The sequence below is a fragment of the Amborella trichopoda genome, chromosome 5 (assembly GCF_054954075.1).
Source record: "Amborella trichopoda isolate Santa Cruz 75 chromosome 5, AtrichopodaSantaCruz75HAP2 v2.0, whole genome shotgun sequence".
In the NCBI taxonomy this organism is placed as follows: Eukaryota; Viridiplantae; Streptophyta; class Magnoliopsida; order Amborellales; family Amborellaceae; genus Amborella; species Amborella trichopoda.
The window spans coordinates 7,094,358-7,112,004 of record NC_142340.1 but is presented as its reverse complement, the minus strand read 5'-3'; the positions used below and the strand labels follow the sequence as shown (position 1 = coordinate 7,112,004).

General features: G+C 38.9%; 1 protein-coding gene across 1 annotated transcript; it reads right to left on the bottom strand.

Moving 5' to 3' along the window:
* Positions 1-2,511: 2,511 nt before the first annotated feature.
* On the bottom strand, positions 2,512-16,049 carry LOC18443558 (protein EFFECTOR OF TRANSCRIPTION 2). The gene is made up of 3 exons (XM_011628485.3): positions 15,587-16,049; positions 6,098-6,493; positions 2,512-4,077 (listed from the first exon to the last, which is right to left on the bottom strand). Exons 1-3 carry the CDS (start codon positions 15,668-15,670, stop codon positions 2,920-2,922), a joined length of 1,638 nt encoding a protein of 545 aa, XP_011626787.2. The 5' UTR covers positions 15,671-16,049; the 3' UTR covers positions 2,512-2,919.
* Between the last annotated feature and the right edge of the window lie 1,598 nt (positions 16,050-17,647).

The following is a 17,647-nucleotide window of genomic DNA, read 5'->3' as shown; positions in this document are numbered from 1 at the left end:
GGAATTGGATTTTAATTTTTACCTATGCATATCCTATTGGTAAAGCTACTACAAATCGTGCTGGAATTCTTGCTCTCTTTCACGGCTTGAATCTTTTCAGAAGTAGGAATTTGGGTATGTGTTGTATGGTTGAGGGAGACTTTTTTAATGTCATTAGATAGTGCAATAAGGAGCAAAGGGTACCATCACAGCTTAAATCAATATGGTTTCAGATTCTATGGATGATGGAACCCATGACTTTCTCTTTTCATCATGTTTGTAAGAAGGCGAATGCTTTGGCTGATGCTCTTGCTAAGAGTGGTGATGATGTAAACTCTTGATGTAATTTTCGCTTATTAATAAATTCAATAACATTTATCAAAAAAACAAAAATGATTATTTTCTTAGAAAAATATAAGAGTCATACTAAATTCCTATTCATTAGTTATGGAGTTTTATTGACCCGATTATATTGAAAATAAGGAGAAAAATATACAATAAGACTAATTAGCACTAGCACATGGAGATTACAACTAACCTTTGAATGTTGGATTTTAATTAGGCTGCTAGAGTTAAATAAAGATGCTCAAAGTCAAAAAGTTCGAACTCTGTGTCACACCTCAAACCATCAAATCTGATATTTGAACTATAGGTAATTATGACTACCTTGTGCCAAATGCCTTTATAGTATACAATCCAAAAACATCTATGACTTGAAATAAAAAATTATAAAGAAAAAAAGACGTGGTTTGTCTAAGGCTAAGGCTCCTAAAAAGTCAAAGTAATACACACCTTTAAATAGTGTTGAATGATATTGTTTCAGTACTGGAAATTTTATAATGGCCTTAAATTTATTTTCATCTCTAGTTATAAAATTTAAAGCTTAAAAAATAGGGCAGATTGAGTAGGTATATGAACACTTGATAATCTTGAAAATTGACAGTCGAAAAAATGCATTACAAGATGCACTATTTTCAAGACGTAAAATCTATTTTTTTCTCATGACCACACATCTTGAGGTCAAGATGATCGGTTCGAGGATATTTGGGCATCGAAACAACCTCTTAAAGTGAATTTTGGAGATGCTCCATAATTCGATCGTTTAGGACCGACCTCACCCTTATATAAATTTTTTCCATAAAAAAAATGTTGTCGGATTGATTGGCCACTGGCCTTGCGTAATAATATTCCATTTTGGAGCCCTGGATTACGGATGGGGCAAAATGAACCCCTAGGTCCCTCGGTATCCCCATTGAACACGGTTATTCATGAATATAGGCATTTCTTATCTTTTAAGAATAGGAAATTGATTGTCATGGACGTTTTGGAAATAACCCTGCGCATGAATGGGCCTTATTCATGAATCGCTGGAGCGACCCTAGCAACTCCACTTAGCGTTCATCAATGATTCGAGGGAGTGGAATTATTAACAAATAAACGATCCCTCAGAACGGGTTTTAGCCAATCAGGTTGAAGAACCATTCGTCTCTGTCATTTTTAAGGGAAAACATTTTGTCCGCCCTCGCTGTATACACTATTGCCCAATTTTAGAGTAGGAGCAGTTTTTCATGCCATGCCCAAACTTGGCATTAGGCTTCAAAAGAAATTTCAACCAAGAAACCTAAGAAATGATATAATGATGTGCCTATGAAAATGATTCATCCATCTTAGAATAGAGAAAAAGTGATTAAATCTAAGCCCTAGGTGAATTTGCTAGACCCCAAATCATGTAAATTGCCTCATCCTCGCTAAATAGATAATTTAGAAATTTTGATTTTGAGTTTTGAAAGGCTAAATCTAACTCCCTCATGGACAAGCTACCTCTGCTTACCAAAATTGGAAATATCATTTTTGGAGCTTCTTTTTTAGATTTTTTTCATAGGCTTCGATGGTCAAGAGAATGCGTGTGGCAAATTCAGGACAGATCAAAATATCCCCAAAAATTGGGGAGGATAGATGCTGTAGCAGACCCTCTTTGGGCAGTCGAAATTCTTTTTATTTCATGAAATGACAAACAAGTTTAGCTTACTGGCAAATGTTCATTTTTTCCCCAATGATTTCTCCGATCATGAAAGTTTAAACTTTGAGTAGACTTCCAAAATGTCAGAGTTTTCTTTGAAAAATAATGAGAAATTTAAAGAAGGGAGCATCACAACATAAATAGAAACAAGAGAAAAGAATAGTTTTCAATTAGTTTCCTCCATGATTTGAAAAGCACAAGGACTTTCCTCAAGCCAATAGCAACTTTCAAAATGCCTCTCTGCTGATACTGCAAACAAATAAAGAAAAGGATGGTGCTCGTGTGTAATGGACATTTAGGATATCAAGTGACATACATCTAGGGGTGCCAATGAGCCAACCTGAGCATGGACATGTCCGAGCTTGGCTTGCAGAGTTGGAGGATGAACTTTCAGCATGACTTAAGCTTAAACCATCCATCTTGAGCTTGAGTTGGTTACTTAACAAGCCCATTAAGAAGCCAAGTCGATCCATAGAAAACACATAATCAAGAAAAAAAACAAGTCAAGCCAATTTTTAAACAAGTCAAACATAAGTCTTAACTTCCAGGGTACAAGTGTTTACAAATTTACACGTATAATAAACACTGTTTTAATATATAATAGTATCAAACAAGCTCAAGCCAAAGCTCAACCTGAGCTTCCCTCCGCTTGAGCTTGGCTTGACTAATAAACAAGCTGTCCAGCACGACTTGGCTTGTGTTGTCGAGCTGAAAATATCGTTCACACTTGGCACATTATGAGCAGAGCTGAGCACACCTGCAAGCTGGCTTGGCTTGTTGACACCTCTAATACACATACCAGACACAGCATACATGCTACACATGCATTTCCAGAAGTTAAAAGCTAACCCAGCTATTCACAGTAGGCATTCATGAGAAAATGCTAAACTTCATCAATTTTGGTTCTAAATAACATGAGACTACATGACTCTTCTTCCCTTGTGTAATGCACATCTTTTCCTCCCTCTAACAGGAAGGTTCCTACAAATAGAACCACTACCTGTCACAACACCACAGATACTTTCCCTCTCTACCAATTTCTCTGGGTAGTCATTTGCCACATTCACCCTCATTCCTTTGTGCTCGCTGCATCTCTTCCTTCCTTTAACAGGAGAACTGAAACATATTGATCCATTACCTAAGGCCACTCCACAAACAACCTCACTTTTTCTCTCATAAGAATTTCTAAACTCAGGTGCCCTACGAACAACCCCGCTTTCTCTCTCATAAGAATTTCTAAACTCAGGTACCCTACAAACACCCCAACTTTCTCTCTCAAAAACCCTACTTTCTTTGCAATGAGTACCATTAGGTTTAAATATTATTGTACCATAACTGCCTTCGTCTTCAAGCTTGCTTGCGTTCACCCTCATCCCTTTGTGCTCACTGCATCTCTTCCTTCCCTCAACAGGACACCTGGAACATATTGAACCATCACCTAAGGCCACCCCACAAACAACCCCACTTTCTCTCTCATAAGAATTTTTAAACTCAGGCACCCTACAAACACCCCAACTTTCACTCTCAAAAACACTTGCTATGCCATAAGTACCATTAGGTTTAAAGGTTCTGGTGCCATAACTGCCTTCTTCTTCAAGCTTGCTTGCATTCACCCTCATCCCTTTGTGCTCACTGCATCTCTTCCTTCCCTCAACAGGAGGCCTCGAACATATTGACCCATCACCTAAGGCCACCCCACAAACAACCCCACTTTCCCCCTCCACAGATTTTTTAAACTCAGGTACCCTACAAACACCCCCACTCTCTCTCTCATACCCCCGACTTTCTTTCTCACAAGTATCACTGACTTCAAAGGTTATAGTACCAGAACTGCCTTTGTCCTCGAGCTTGCCTGCATTAATATCTATGCCTATACATTTCTTCGTAATGCCATTCCATTTCAGGTGCCCGAGCTTTCTACTAAGGCAAGCAAGCAGGGCACTTTGGGAATGAGTTCTATCCAATTTTGCAAGAATATCAGCAGGGCGCCGGGCTCCATTTGCACCTTTGTTCCACGCATAGTCAAAGTTTGAGAGAAGTCGTGATTCGGCCAGTCCCGCTTCTCTCTTGGTTGTCATCTGATAGATGTGCAAATGAAAGTATATGAAATAAGCACAAATATATAATGGAAAATTGTTTCATGCGGGCTGGACCGCATTTCTACATATACGGTCCAGAAAGTGTAAAGCATCCTTCTTAAAGATGGATGCAAGTAGGTGTTCTATCTAAAAACAATGGAAACAAACGGTCCAAATGTTTTCTTACTAGAATTATTATTTTTACTCTTTAAAACTTATTTATTTTTTCATACTCGTGATCTCCATGTTAGAGATTACATGCCCTTAAAAATTAAGACTTAAAATCCATCTCAAAAATAGATTTATTAAGAGGCCCACATTTCTACATATGCAGGCTTGGCCGCATGGAAACCAGGTCCATATGTAAAGGTTCAAGAGGTTGTTGGGTTTTCAAGTTCAATCATAACCCACTAGCAAGTTGCATAGTGAGTGCTGGGTTAAGTTAATGACGAAAAAATATGGAAATGTTATTATGTGAAGTTTCAAAAGCTCAGTTAAAAAAGTAATACTATGTAATAGATCTATAATTTTAGATACTACAAGGAACTATAATTAAAAGAATCCAAGTCAGAAGTGCGCCCTCATTTTAACCAATTCAAGATGCGTGTCAAAAAGGGGTGAGTACCAGCGGTGCTCTTTCGTTACACAAAAAACAGGCTAAAGGTCAACACTAAAACTTGGATCAGAGAATAAATATAGCAACATAAGCCCAGAACTACTAGCCTAATGGGAGAAATCAATATTTTGACCAACAAAGAGCACATTTGTATAATCATCAATACAAAAGGTTAAATTCCTACTCTCCCCATGCACCGTTAACATTTATTTGAAATGAGTAGACACATATTTATGTAACATTTAGGAGAAATGAGTAGGATCATAACACATCAGAACCATGAGAGGACCATAACATCTATTAGACCTTGTACCTGTGTTTAGTTATCACTCAAAAGAGCTCAAAAGTTTCAACTTCATGCCTACAAAGCTTACAGCAGGAGTGATAGCAGAGAAGGGGCAGTTATGGAAAGAGATTTCAATAATAATGCTTAGGAGTTAAAAGCATCCAAACACGTTACAAGTTCCTGTAAAACTCACATTATAGAGACTTACTACTTTTATTTTGGCATCCAACTTTTAAACAGAGACCCAAGGGACTGAGTTATCAATCACAATATTTGAGAACTTGATTTCCATATGAACAAGCTTACAAGCACTCTATTGCAGGACAGCTAATGTTTGTGAATGTTCTAAATAGTACAAAATCCCTAAAGCTCCAAATATTATCTCCTCTTGAACAGTAAAGAGGTAAAAAAAAATAAAAAGCAATCTAGTTTTAGCTCAGTTAAGAAGCTTCAAACATGCCAATCTAAGCAATAAAAATCCATAGTTCAGTTATTTAATCATCTTCCTCCAATAACAGAGGATTTATGACCATCGAATTGCTTCCAATATATATACACTTATTGACTTTTTTTTTATTTTTTTATTGGGGTTGGTCAGCAGTAGGGCTCAAACCTAGTACATGGTGCTGCCATTATCAACATTATAAACAATCATCCTAGGTGTTAAAGTTGAATCCTTCACATGGTTCTTTGGACAAATATCAACAGTTCTAACCTTTGAGCTCCATTAAATAAACCAGGGTCTTACAATTGGAATCAAAGCCAACCGAAAAAATATTTTTGATCAAAATGACCTTCTCAACTAAGTGACATAATGTAGATTGATAAACTCAATCGGGGGAATATTTTCATGTCAGGCATACCTTCACTCATCATGTGAAAACAGAGCCTAAATTCATGATCCATAGTAGTAATATCCAATAGTAAATAAAGATGAAGATTTTCTAATTGAGTTTTGGCTCTCAAGGCAGTGCTACTCCAATGAAAACAACTAAATCTGAAAGTATGAAAAGAAGTTCCTAATCAGATGCATTCAAAAGAATCTTATGCTATAGTCAATGTTAATGACATGAGGCAAGTAATCATTTTCCATGTAAAAAGTTCAAAGTGATACATACCGGAGCCCATCTAAATACAATATAGAAGCCCCTCGAAAAGGCTTCTCTAAATAATCCAGGTCTCTTCTCCAAACATTGATTTGTAGTTGTAACTGGTTCGCTTGGTTTCCCATTATCTGGAAGAACAAATGGATCGACTAGCTCCAAATGAGAACCAGACCGACCATAATGCTGGAGTCTTGTTCGAACATTGTCAGCATGTCCAATGTATGCAACAACTATGGCACTGGGGTCAATCTTGCGAATTGTTCGGCCCAAGCCAGTAGAAATGGGAGCCACCCCAAGTTCATAAATACCAGGACATGAAGAACTCAATGGTAAATTATGAATCCGATACTTCTCAGTTCCTTCCTTGCCCAAAAGGTAATTTCCCCAATCAGATGGGCCAATCAAGATCTGAAAAATGAAGCCAAAAGCAAAGGTTATATAAAAATTATGTGTGTGTGTGTGTATGTACAAAATACGAAATAAAGCGATCATAATAAGCAAACCATGTTAACAAATCATCATGAACAGTTCTTGGAAAATGCAAAATGGTTAATGAGAAATGGTATGTCATAAGGAATTGGGAGCACTCTTTTGTAACGGTGTTTGAAAAATTGCTAATCCAAATAAAAAATTAATGATCCGAACCAGATTCGGTAGGCAACCGGTTCATTCCTAAACTAATTCGGGAATCAATCCAGATTAGAGAGACTCACCCGGTTCTATTAGAGAACTGAGCACTCTTTCAGAGGAATTGGCTAATTCTATCAAGAGAACTAATCGAATCAACCAAAAAAACAAAATTGTTTTTTGAGAGAAACGACCTGGTCAAATTTTTGCCCCCCATCTCTCCTATTTCAGCCATTTTCTCAAATTCGTCCCATTTCGATCATTTTAGACCTATGTTTTAAAACTCGACTAAGTCGACTTGGACTCGGTTGAGTCACGTAGCCTCGGCATGGTGCCAAGGCCAGTTCGGGTTCACAGCCTGGGGCTGAATGCCCGAATAGAGTACTCGGGTGAGTACCTAATAGAATCACCCGAGTACTATTACTGATACGAAAAAAAAATAGGGAGCAGAAATCCACCCCCATTTTTTCCATTTTCATGAGCATAAGAGCCCCAAATCCCCGTTTTAATCCTAAATATCAGATTATGCTAGAAAATCACTAGATATTAGAAGCATTAGATTCAAGAAAAACCATCTCATTTCTCCTCTTTTGTAGTTCGAAGAATTGGGATTCTTTTTCCCGATTCTGAAAACTTCAATTTCTTCGAATCCAATGGTCAATCTTTGATACAAATTGAACCGTTTTATAAAATTTCAATTATTTTATTTTTCATACTTTTGGGATTTTAATTATTTTTTTATTTTCTGGTGCCCTTTGTGGGCTTTGATAGGACTCAGACGATTCCACTCGGATTTGCTGGAGTAACTTGGCCCAAGCAAGGGCCAAGTCTGGAGCCCGAGCCTAGTTTTTTGAAAACTGTTTTGGACTGATCTACAATAGTCTTAAAAAACCTTCTTAGGATAAAAAATTCCATTCTATCGAAATCATGGGATCAAAATTTGTTAGAACATTGCTGCGAGATTTTCTTGCCTTTCCTCTCTACTCTTGACTGTGGTTTCGACCAAAAAAAGAAGTATATGAATAGTTTGATTGAGAAGGCCCAATAAGCCCTCTTTTTGTTAGTTCTTTTATCTGATATTCTTCATTTCCAGTTCATCTTCTTCACGTAGCCTTATCAGCTTACTCCAAACTATATCATGAACAGAGGAAATATGGGGAATCTTTATTCCATTTTTCCAGACGGTGTACCACACAACAATTTATCAATTCATCTTCAAATTCTTTTATTGTGTTCAGCTGGGAACCTACCTCTAGAGACATCCCTTTGATTTTGTTCTACTATCTCATACTCTTTAGTTTCTTTTCTATCCTCAACTAATATTTCATGATATCCACAATGGTGGATTTCGTTGCATTATTTTGCCCTTAGTTTAAATGATGGGGATATTCTAGGTATTTTTGTCTTTCTCCCTCAATTGCAAAAACCAAAATATTATCAGAAAGTGTCAATGCAGTACTCTCAAATTTGTTGAATTTTATCGTCACTTATTGCTCTAGAACATCATTGTAAAAATTAAAAATAAAACTCCTAATCCTAGAAATTAGAAGCTCCAAATTGAGCCTTTTTTCCCCTTTTTAGTTCTGATGCGCCCTTTTTTATCTCCCAGTATTGATCTATTTTCTCTCAAATTTGAATCATATCTTATTTATATAAAAGATTTTTAAAAAAAGTTCAGGATCAAAACCCAATATTTATAAAATCATTGAAAATACAATTTATCTCAAATAAATTGGGAGGGAATGGGGGATCCTTCTTATAGAATCACCTATTCCCTAACATATTAACCCGAATCTATGAAAGAACGAGGTGACTCTATAAACGTACCAATTCGCAACTCATTGTATCTCTGCTCCTAGCTTCTTTGAGCAGGTAAAAGCGTCTATACGGACAATCTTCCCAGAGAGGGCGAGTCTTGGGTCTGTACTCGCACTAGGGCCCTTATCTCGATGCAGAGCAATTACATTCCTAACTTTCGGTTCCAGCGGCCTCTAAGCATCACCTAGATTTTTGAACCACATACCCCGACCATATGACTATGATGAGGATGCTCCAGATATTGAGGTTCTACGTCCGCCCCTTTCTCATTATTTCCATAGGGAAGTACACTTTAGTGCTAGTTTACTTATTTTGGGTAGCAACAATATATTAGCAAGGTATTTTGCTTCTTGATATGCATTATATTGGGGGATTGTCACACTTACAGGAGATATGTGACGAGTTCATCCAAACCGCACCATCTACGGAAGTGAGCCAACACATGGGATTGCACCTAGAAAAGGGCTTCATGTGCTCTTTCAGGTCTATCGAAGGCTAAAAGCGGAGGTGCATATCGTAAATCAATTTCTGAAGTGGCAAGAATATTTCTACAACATGGGGACACGGGCTGATGAAACCTTATTTGTCCCTTTCAAGGGGTAATGACTTCTTGAATGTTGTTGGCTGGAGCAGTCTGCCTCCTCATGGGCCATGGAGCCGATGAGGGGCTGGGTACACTTGGCCACTTATCTGGCCTTATTTCTCTGCAAGTTTGCCCCGCCCTCCTCCGGGGGAGACCATATTAGAGGAGAATGTCTTTTCACCACCTATGAAAGGGCAGGGGCCAAGATATTTGCCTTGGCTCATTAGTCCTTCGCAGCCTTTATCAAGGGCTAGGAGTTATATCACTCCCAAGTTAAACTAAGCTCAGTTAAAGATGATGAAGGGGAAACAATCATGGACACGATCAGCAAGGTCATTGAGGAGGGAAAGGCCTAGGAGCAATGCAAGACCGCCTTCCTAATCCAATATTTATGTGGACGACTTTCTAATTACTTTACATTAACTTGGTGGGCGACGCTTGGCCACAATCATTGTGGATCATTGGCAAGAGGGTTATTTATCATGGTGCCTCTCATGTTCATCAGCTCTTTGAGAAGGACAATTTCTTCAAAAATTGTTTGTGCTTCAGCATAGGAGGTTTGATCAATGGAGCATTTGAAGACTGACTTGGAGTGTCGTTGGACGGCACTCGGACCATACAGATACAGATCACGTACCTATTAAGTATTAGAGCACGTGTATTCTCTCTTCGGGCTAGCAATCACAAGAAATTGGAGCCATATTATCCTCATCGATTCGTATGCCAACATAAATTAGAGTAGAATTACACTTACCCTGTGCTCTTTGAGAGGCACAACACTTGGGACAACAACAGTGTACGGGCTGCTTGGGAAACATGTTTCGCCTTTAATGCTCACAATAACTTTGTTGTCCCGAACGACAAAGAAATACTCCTATCACTTCACAAAACCGATGTACATGCTAGACACCTCTTTAAACCTTCGATAGATCTGAAATAGTTCTCGAAGCCCTTCAAGATGCACAATCCCATGTGTTGGCTCCGTCATAGATGATGCGATTAGAGGGGACAAATTCGTCATACATCTCCCCTAAGAATGACAATCCCCCAATGTTATGCATATCAAGGAGCGAAATGTCTGCTTAACTATAATCAAGGGCTGATGTATTGGTGGCATCACTCCATGTCTCCAAAAAGGTCTTTATAACATTGGAGCAACAATCATATACCATAAAGAACATTGACAGGCAGCTAACAAAGAGGGGAACCTTAATGGCTCCTCAAATTGCTCAAGCACATCCGCAATCCACGAGTAATAGTCCCTCAGGTAACGGTGCTCCCCTTGAAAGCACAATCCATATGTCCGCCATCGAATGCATTCTCTTGACCATAGTAGGTAAAAAGGCACTAGAATCTATTCTCCTATTGAGGTAATCATAAAGGGGTGGACCTAGATCCCAAGTATCCAAAGCATCCCCATCATAAGCACATGGATGCAAGCTATCTCATTGAGAAAGGTAAGTGATGCTTAGAACCCACTGCAACCGAATGTCAAGAGTGAAGGTCCGTAACAGCCATTGCTGGCCCCAGCGTAAGTACCAGCCTGAGACTCTTCCTCTCAGTGAAGGTTGTCTATATACATGGCTTTACCTACACAAATAAGCCAGCGGCCTAGATACAGTCAACGCTAGTAGTGTTTAAGATGATGGGGCACCTACTCTAGCAAACACCCTTACATTTTTATAAGAGACCAAATGTATGAAATGCCAAATAAGTCTTAATTGATAAATTTCGACAATGTCTCATTTACAAATTGGGTGTCATGGCAAAATAAAGGGGCCCTCAATCAAAATAAAAGAACCCGTAGAGGGAAACCATGAACAGAGTCCAAGGGGGCAAACCCACCCAATTATCATCTAGGAACGACCTCCTAAAAAGAAGGAAAGCTCCAAAAAGTCTAAATTACTCAAACAACCAAAGCAACAAAAAAAATCAATGAGGGACAAGAGCCTTACCTTTAAAAAGCATCAAGGAAGTAATGAGGCGCGGCGCCTATCCAAGGGAGTGGACTGTGGAGCTTAGAGAACCCAAGGAAAGGGTGGGCTGTGAATGCCTAGAAAAATAGAATATACGGATTTAGCTGAAACAAGAGGATGAAGAGGAAAAGACTATGAATCCCTTATGAGTGCTAAAACCTAGAGAGAGAAAGTAGATGAAAGCGCTCAGTGGGAGAGTGAAAAGTCAAAAATGAGTAAGAAGCTAAGAATGGTGAAAAGTGAGAGTGAAAACCTCCCTTTATAACCCCTCCAAAATGTCATTTTTTGAGTTTCCATCAAATTTCCACACTTTTGACACACTGCCATCAAGACGCCTTTTACAAAGCAGGCATTAATAAAATGATTAAGTTCAAAAGGGGAAGAAAAGTATGGAATTTTGAAATTTCTTCCCTTGGAACTCCTCCACTAATCAAAAAAGTCCTCTTCAAACCAAAAGCCCGCTCATGAATTTTTTTCAAAAATCCAAGGGCTAAACAATAAATTCAATTTCCCATTAACGGTCTTCTGCATATAAAAGCAAACTTGAAGCCCAAAATAAACAAACCAAGGCTCATTAAAAATCCAATGTGAGTAGAATATCGAGCCTAGTTAAGGACATGTTTCCTGTAAGGATTCCTCAAAATGGCTCAATTGTTCTTAAACTAATTCTGAAGGCCGGTTGAGGACATTTTTCTCAAGAAACCGAATAATATGCATCAATTTCCTATGCAGATTCCGAGGGCCAATTAAGGACATATTTCCCGCATGTCAAGGTAGGTGGTTTGGTCGATCAAGGGCCTTTTAAGGGATATGTCTCTTGATTGTTCCAATATGTATGGGCTGAAGCTTCTTTGGGCTGACTACAATGCCTAAGAACTAAATGTATATATTTAGGCACCATCGTGGATTGTCTTTAAATTTCTAGGACGTCGAGTGGAAGTCTGAGAAGCTGCACCATCTCAAGAATCTCGAATACTTTAATTGGACGCATGAAGAAATCAACGGGGGCCAGCATAGTTAATGCTGCTCCAACGGGTGCAAGAAAGAGAAAGGGAAGCCTTGTGAGGAAGGGAGAGGAGGCCCATCGAAAGGACGAGAGAGAATTCAAGAGGGGAAGGAGAGCGAGAGAGAGCCATGAAGTAGAGAAATTACGGGAAAGGGATAAAGAGAGAGAGAGAGAAAGGAAAGCGGTTAATTGGTTGTGCTACCGCTGGTATGAGGGAGAGAGATGGGCCAAGCAAGGAGAGGAAGAGCGAGGCTGACTGGCAAAGTTACCGCCAGTGCGTGGAAAAGGGGGGGAAGAGAGAGAAGTAAAAGGGAGAAAGAGAGAAGGGGGGACCGGCAATGTGGATGCCACCCTCCTTAAGTTGCCGGCTCCGGAGATTTTGGAGTCGGTTCGGACCATTATTAGGCTCAACATGCTCGGCTGGTCACAAGCTTTCCGACGGGCCCGGGTTTGCATATTTTGGACTTTGGGTCCTCCTTAAGGGATACGAAAGATTGTTCAAGGGAAATCCAAGTTTTTAATTTCTTATTTTGCCCTTGTAATTAAAAACAAAAATCCATGAGTTGGCTTGTTTTGGAGAAGTCTTTTTTTATAAATAGAGAGGTTTCAATGAAAAAATATCAAAATCTCATAGTTTTCTCCCCCTCTAAACTTTGATCCTTTTATTACTGCCTTCTTTTTAAAAAGGGTCTTGATTCCAAAAGGGGAATTATTAGATAGGAGGCTATAAAGGGAGGTTTTCACTCGCTTTTCATCATTCTTATTAATTTTTAACTTTTCACTCTCTAAATGGAGCTTTCATCTCCTTTCTCTCTCTAGTTTTTACCACCCATAAAGGTTCTATATCCTTTTCTTCTTCATCCTCTTACTTCACCTAGGTTTATATATTCTATTTTTCGAAGCATTCACACCCATCATTTGCTTGCATTGTTTAACTTCCACACTCCACTCCCTTCGATAGGCTCCACACCCCATCATTGGTGCTTTTTCAAGATAAGGCTCTCGCTCGGTTGCTCCCCATCAATTTATTTTTGTTGCTTTAGTTATTTGGGGAATTTAGACTTTGGAAGCTTGTCTTCCTTTTTAGGAGGTTATTCAATGCCAAACCCCCCTCCCCCCCCCCCCCCCCCCCCCCCCCCCAATCATTACCTCCATAAAAGAAATCCAGTCCCAATTCACTTACTATGACCTGCGCATTTGATAATCGACACATAGGCTGCATTTTCATGGGGAGCTCAACTTCTTGCGGGGGTAGTATTCATGAACTGCAAATGTGTTTAAGCAGTTTGAGAAGCCAATAAGGTTCACCTCTTTGTCAGCTGCTAGTATGGGTTGTAACCTAGGGTTTTAGAGGGGTCAGCCACCACAAAAGATGATTTGGAAAGAAAAATCTCAAGAGATCCCAGCACTGCAGCAACCAAAGTCGATGAATCAACTAATCACATGCCTCCACCTCAAACCTACGATTAACCTTCACTTAATGAGAGAAAAGGCCAATAGTATTATTTCGACAAGGAATGGACCCCTATGATCCACCAAATGCTACTAGATGAGGGGATGATGTCCCTCCCAGAGCCAGGGAAGCTTCAACGAGTAGGCTTTAGCAACCCAACTACTGCAACTACCACAAGATGCTTGGCTATGTAGTGGAGAATTGCTTCCCGAATAAAGACATCAGCCAAAGCTTGATCAAGAAGGGGTTGATCCACCTAGATAACAGCAGAATCAGCAAATCCTACCTCGTGGTGGAGGATCATCCTCCACGGATGGAGTCTTCTCACTCCTCTTGGAGAACGGCTCAATTCAGTCTCAGACTCCCAGAACGCCTAGACACTCAATTCAAGGTCACAAACATCTCTGGCACCTCTATCACCAACAAAGGGCAGAAGCTTTAGAGCTTTGTAGAGTGTTTGCAGCAGTCTTGCGACAGCCGGTGCTCAACTGATGTGTGGTTTTCATAGAGCCCTCTGCCTCCATCTAGCCCTCCCCTAACACCTAAGAAGGCAACCCCTCCTCCAAATCCAAAAACAAAGCCCCAGAAGGAGCACAACTCGTTCCATCCCCTTCCCTCCCCCATCACAGATGAACCCCAAGAGACTTGATATGTGATACAAGTCAATGAGATATATGGGGGCATCTCGAGGCCAATGACCTAAAAGAGACAAACACTGGCTGGGGGATAAAACCTAGCCCAGAAAAAGAGGGAAATCGAGCCCAAGGAAAAAGCCGAAGCCCAGTCCAAAGACGAGGATCTGGTCAGCAGACTTGGCAGGAGACGGCAATCACCCAATAACCCAAACCAAGCAACAATCCAAAGGCGAGGATCTGGTCAGCAGACTTGGCACTGTGAGAGGACAGGGTACCAAGCTGCCAGTAGGTGCATGGTGACCAATGGCTAAGCCACCTGTTGGCCACCGATTGGGGTATGAGGACCGGTGATCTAGCCGCTAATTTGGGTGTGTGGACCAGCGGTGTAGCCGTAGGTCAGTGTGTGTATCACCGATGTAGCCACGGGTCAATGTGTGTGGATAGGTGATCCAATACATTGCAGCAATCGCCCTGGCTCCTCCCCATTTTATGATAGGAAAAGTATAGAATGAGACCATTTACCTTTGATACAAGGTGGTCACAATTAATCTTGACCATTGGATGTGAAATTGGGTGGCTGCATTTATTCCATTGACCAAGCTCAAACTTTAAAAAAAAATTTCTCGAACTTTGTAACACATCCAAGCTATCAAATTTCGCATCGAATGGTTGTAAGTAATTGTGACCACCTTGTTTCAAAGATAAATGGTCTCATTGTAGACAATCCCTTTATGATATATTATTTTCATTTTTTTGAGCAAGTCAACAATTTCAAAAAAATATTTCCACTTTTTTTGGGACCGATTACGAAGCCAAAGAATTGGTCTGATCCACCAGGATTAGCGACCCAGTCAGTCCAGCTGATGACCAATCTGGCAACCCAATCCAGGTTTTAAAACACCACTCTACATCAATTCCAAATAACTTGCAAAATTTCATGAACCTTCGACTGACGCCTCATAAATGGTGATGAATGACATTTTCGCTATCATTTTGGTCTTAAGCAGTCACAAGATGGCATTTGTTAAGGAAAAATCTATTCTTTCTAATAGTGATTGGCAAAATCACATTGATAGTTTCTGAGCACACAAATCACAGTATTCCAGAATGACACCCCGAGGAATTCCAATCCAATGATCTCATCAGATAAGATACAAAAGTAGAGAAGGAGGGAGATAGAGAGAGAGCAGCAAAACCCATGAAATTCCTTTAAAATCAAGAAAAGCACCCCAACTCTTCCAACACAGATATTCAACAACATCATTCCAAAAATAACTAAAAAAAGGGACAGAAAATCTCTCAGATCAAAGAAGAGCGAACAACAAATTCAAAATTGACTTCCTGAAAAAAATACAATGAATTAAATTCAATAAACCATTGATTCTAAAGGAATAGTGACAAACCTCCCATTTAGAGAAGAGATGATCAAGTTTGGTGCGACTCTGTTCCTCTCTTCGGATTCGATGTGTTTCAGAACCAAACACCATTGCACCAATTTACTCATCCAAGGCCTCAAAAACATAAAACAAAAAGGAAAAAAAAAATATTCCTGAGATAAAATGGAAATTCATATAGTTCCTGGAAAAAAAGGGTAAAAATAAGGGAAAACAAAGGGTTTCAGGAGCCTGTAAGCCCCAAACTAACTTGATGGGGGGTGTTGAGTTCCGGAGGGTTTTAGAAGGAAAAGTGAATCCTACCATTTAGAAGGGAAAGTGATTCCTACCAATAATTTACTTACCTGTGTACGATACAAAAAGCCTGTCTACCTTCCGTTTTCAAACTAGACGGTGTAGATGAACCTTGGTTCCTTCAAGCCGGATGACGACGTTACTTTCCTTCACTCTCTCTCTCAAAAAGCTCCTTCGCCAATGGTCCGAGACTCCTAACTCTTCGAGTGCTTTTTCTTTCCTTATTGAGAAGCGTTACTTTCCTCAAAATAAGTGATTTTCATGTTTTTCATAAGCTTTCTCCATTCTTTTCAAAAATTGGACGGCTCCAATGCAGTTTTGGGATTTTTTTTTTAATGCGAAAGTCATTGTTAAAAATTTATTTTTTTTTATATTTTTAATTTTATATATATATATATATATATTGATTGCTGGATTTAGGAGATTACATCCCATTCTTTTACACCGAAGTAAGAGTTTTTTTTTTTTTGACATGGTTGAAGGTACAACAGATTACATCCCTAAAATTTAGGATCTAAGACATTTCGAGGAGTTAGTTGCTTAAGGGGTAGATAGATATCATACTCTATTAAATCTTTTGGCTCTTCTTTTTTAAGAAATGATAATAAAACCCTGCAAGATGACCTCTTAGACTTATTTGAGTTTAGAGTAGTGTTTAAAGAACTGCTGATGGGTTCGATAGTACATCTTATATTTGTGTCAGATTGTTGATCCAGGTCTTTACCAAGGTTTAAAAAATAGATCAGTGACCCAGATTAGTCACCTCAAAACCTATATTAGATCGATGGGTCAGCGATCCGGATATGCTAGTTTTAATCGAACTTTTTTTCAAAAAACACTATAATTTATCAAAAAATCTAGATTTTTAGGTTTATAAAAGAAATAGTGGCAATCATATTATGGTTTTTCATTATTGTGTCAAAAATATGTAAATACTGATAACCTGTCTCATATTAAGTGTTTGTTGTCTATTAAATTCATTTTATAATTAAAATAAAGTTTAAAATGTAACACAATAATAAAATTGATCTCTCTAACTCAATTTATTTATTTTATTATTGTATTAACTTAGGAGCTTTAATTTTCAAAAAATCTATATAGAACAAATTTAATGCTGAGGTTGTTAGTTGAGACATAGAGAGAGAGATAATTTTATTGGAATTATTTGTTTGTACTACTTTGTAGAGAAAGAGAAAATTTTAGTAGAAACAATTTTATTGTATTTATTAATAAAACAAATTTTATAAAGAGATAGAAGTTCTTGGTAGAGAGAGACACCAATGTTTTAAGGGCGGTAGGGAGGAGAAAGAGAGAGAAATATGCATAATAAATTTGACTTAAAAGAATGAGAGAAAATAACGAGAGAAAAAAAAGAGACACAACAGCCAAATGCAATTATAAAAGAATAGAGAGAGAGAGAGAGTGAGGGTGGGAGAGAGAGATTGTTTAGTAAAGACAATTGTGATAAAGAGAGGGGACCTTAATGCATGGGAAGGAAGACTTGGAGGGAGGGTGACAGTTAGAGAGAAGAGAGATTAATGTATTATTATAGAAACAACCCTTGAAACCCTACCTCCATTGATTTCCCCCGCTGTGGTGGCATCTATGCTCGAAGAGGAAGACCCAAAAATTAGGATTCAAGTTCTTCATTTGGTTTTCGAAGCGTTTACCGCCATGATTTTGGCTTATATGAACTTGAGCATGATTGAAAATGCTTCAGTAAGATGGATGAGTTCAATTGTAGGCCCAATACCTTCACTTACCATATTTATACTA

What these genes read in the sequence shown, in the direction of transcription:
- LOC18443558 (XM_011628485.3), bottom strand. Translation starts at nt 15,670, where the DNA reads ATGGTGTTTGGTTCTGAAACACATCGAATCCGAAGAGAGGAACAGAGT. An exon ending in ATCTCTTCTCTAAATGGGAG is followed by an intron (nt 6,494 to 15,586) that starts GTTTGTCACTAT and finishes TTCATTTTTCAG; the next exon opens with ATCTTGATTGGCCCATCTGA. An exon ending in TTGTATTTAGATGGGCTCCG is followed by an intron (nt 4,078 to 6,097) that starts GTATGTATCACT and finishes CACATCTATCAG; the next exon opens with ATGACAACCAAGAGAGAAGC.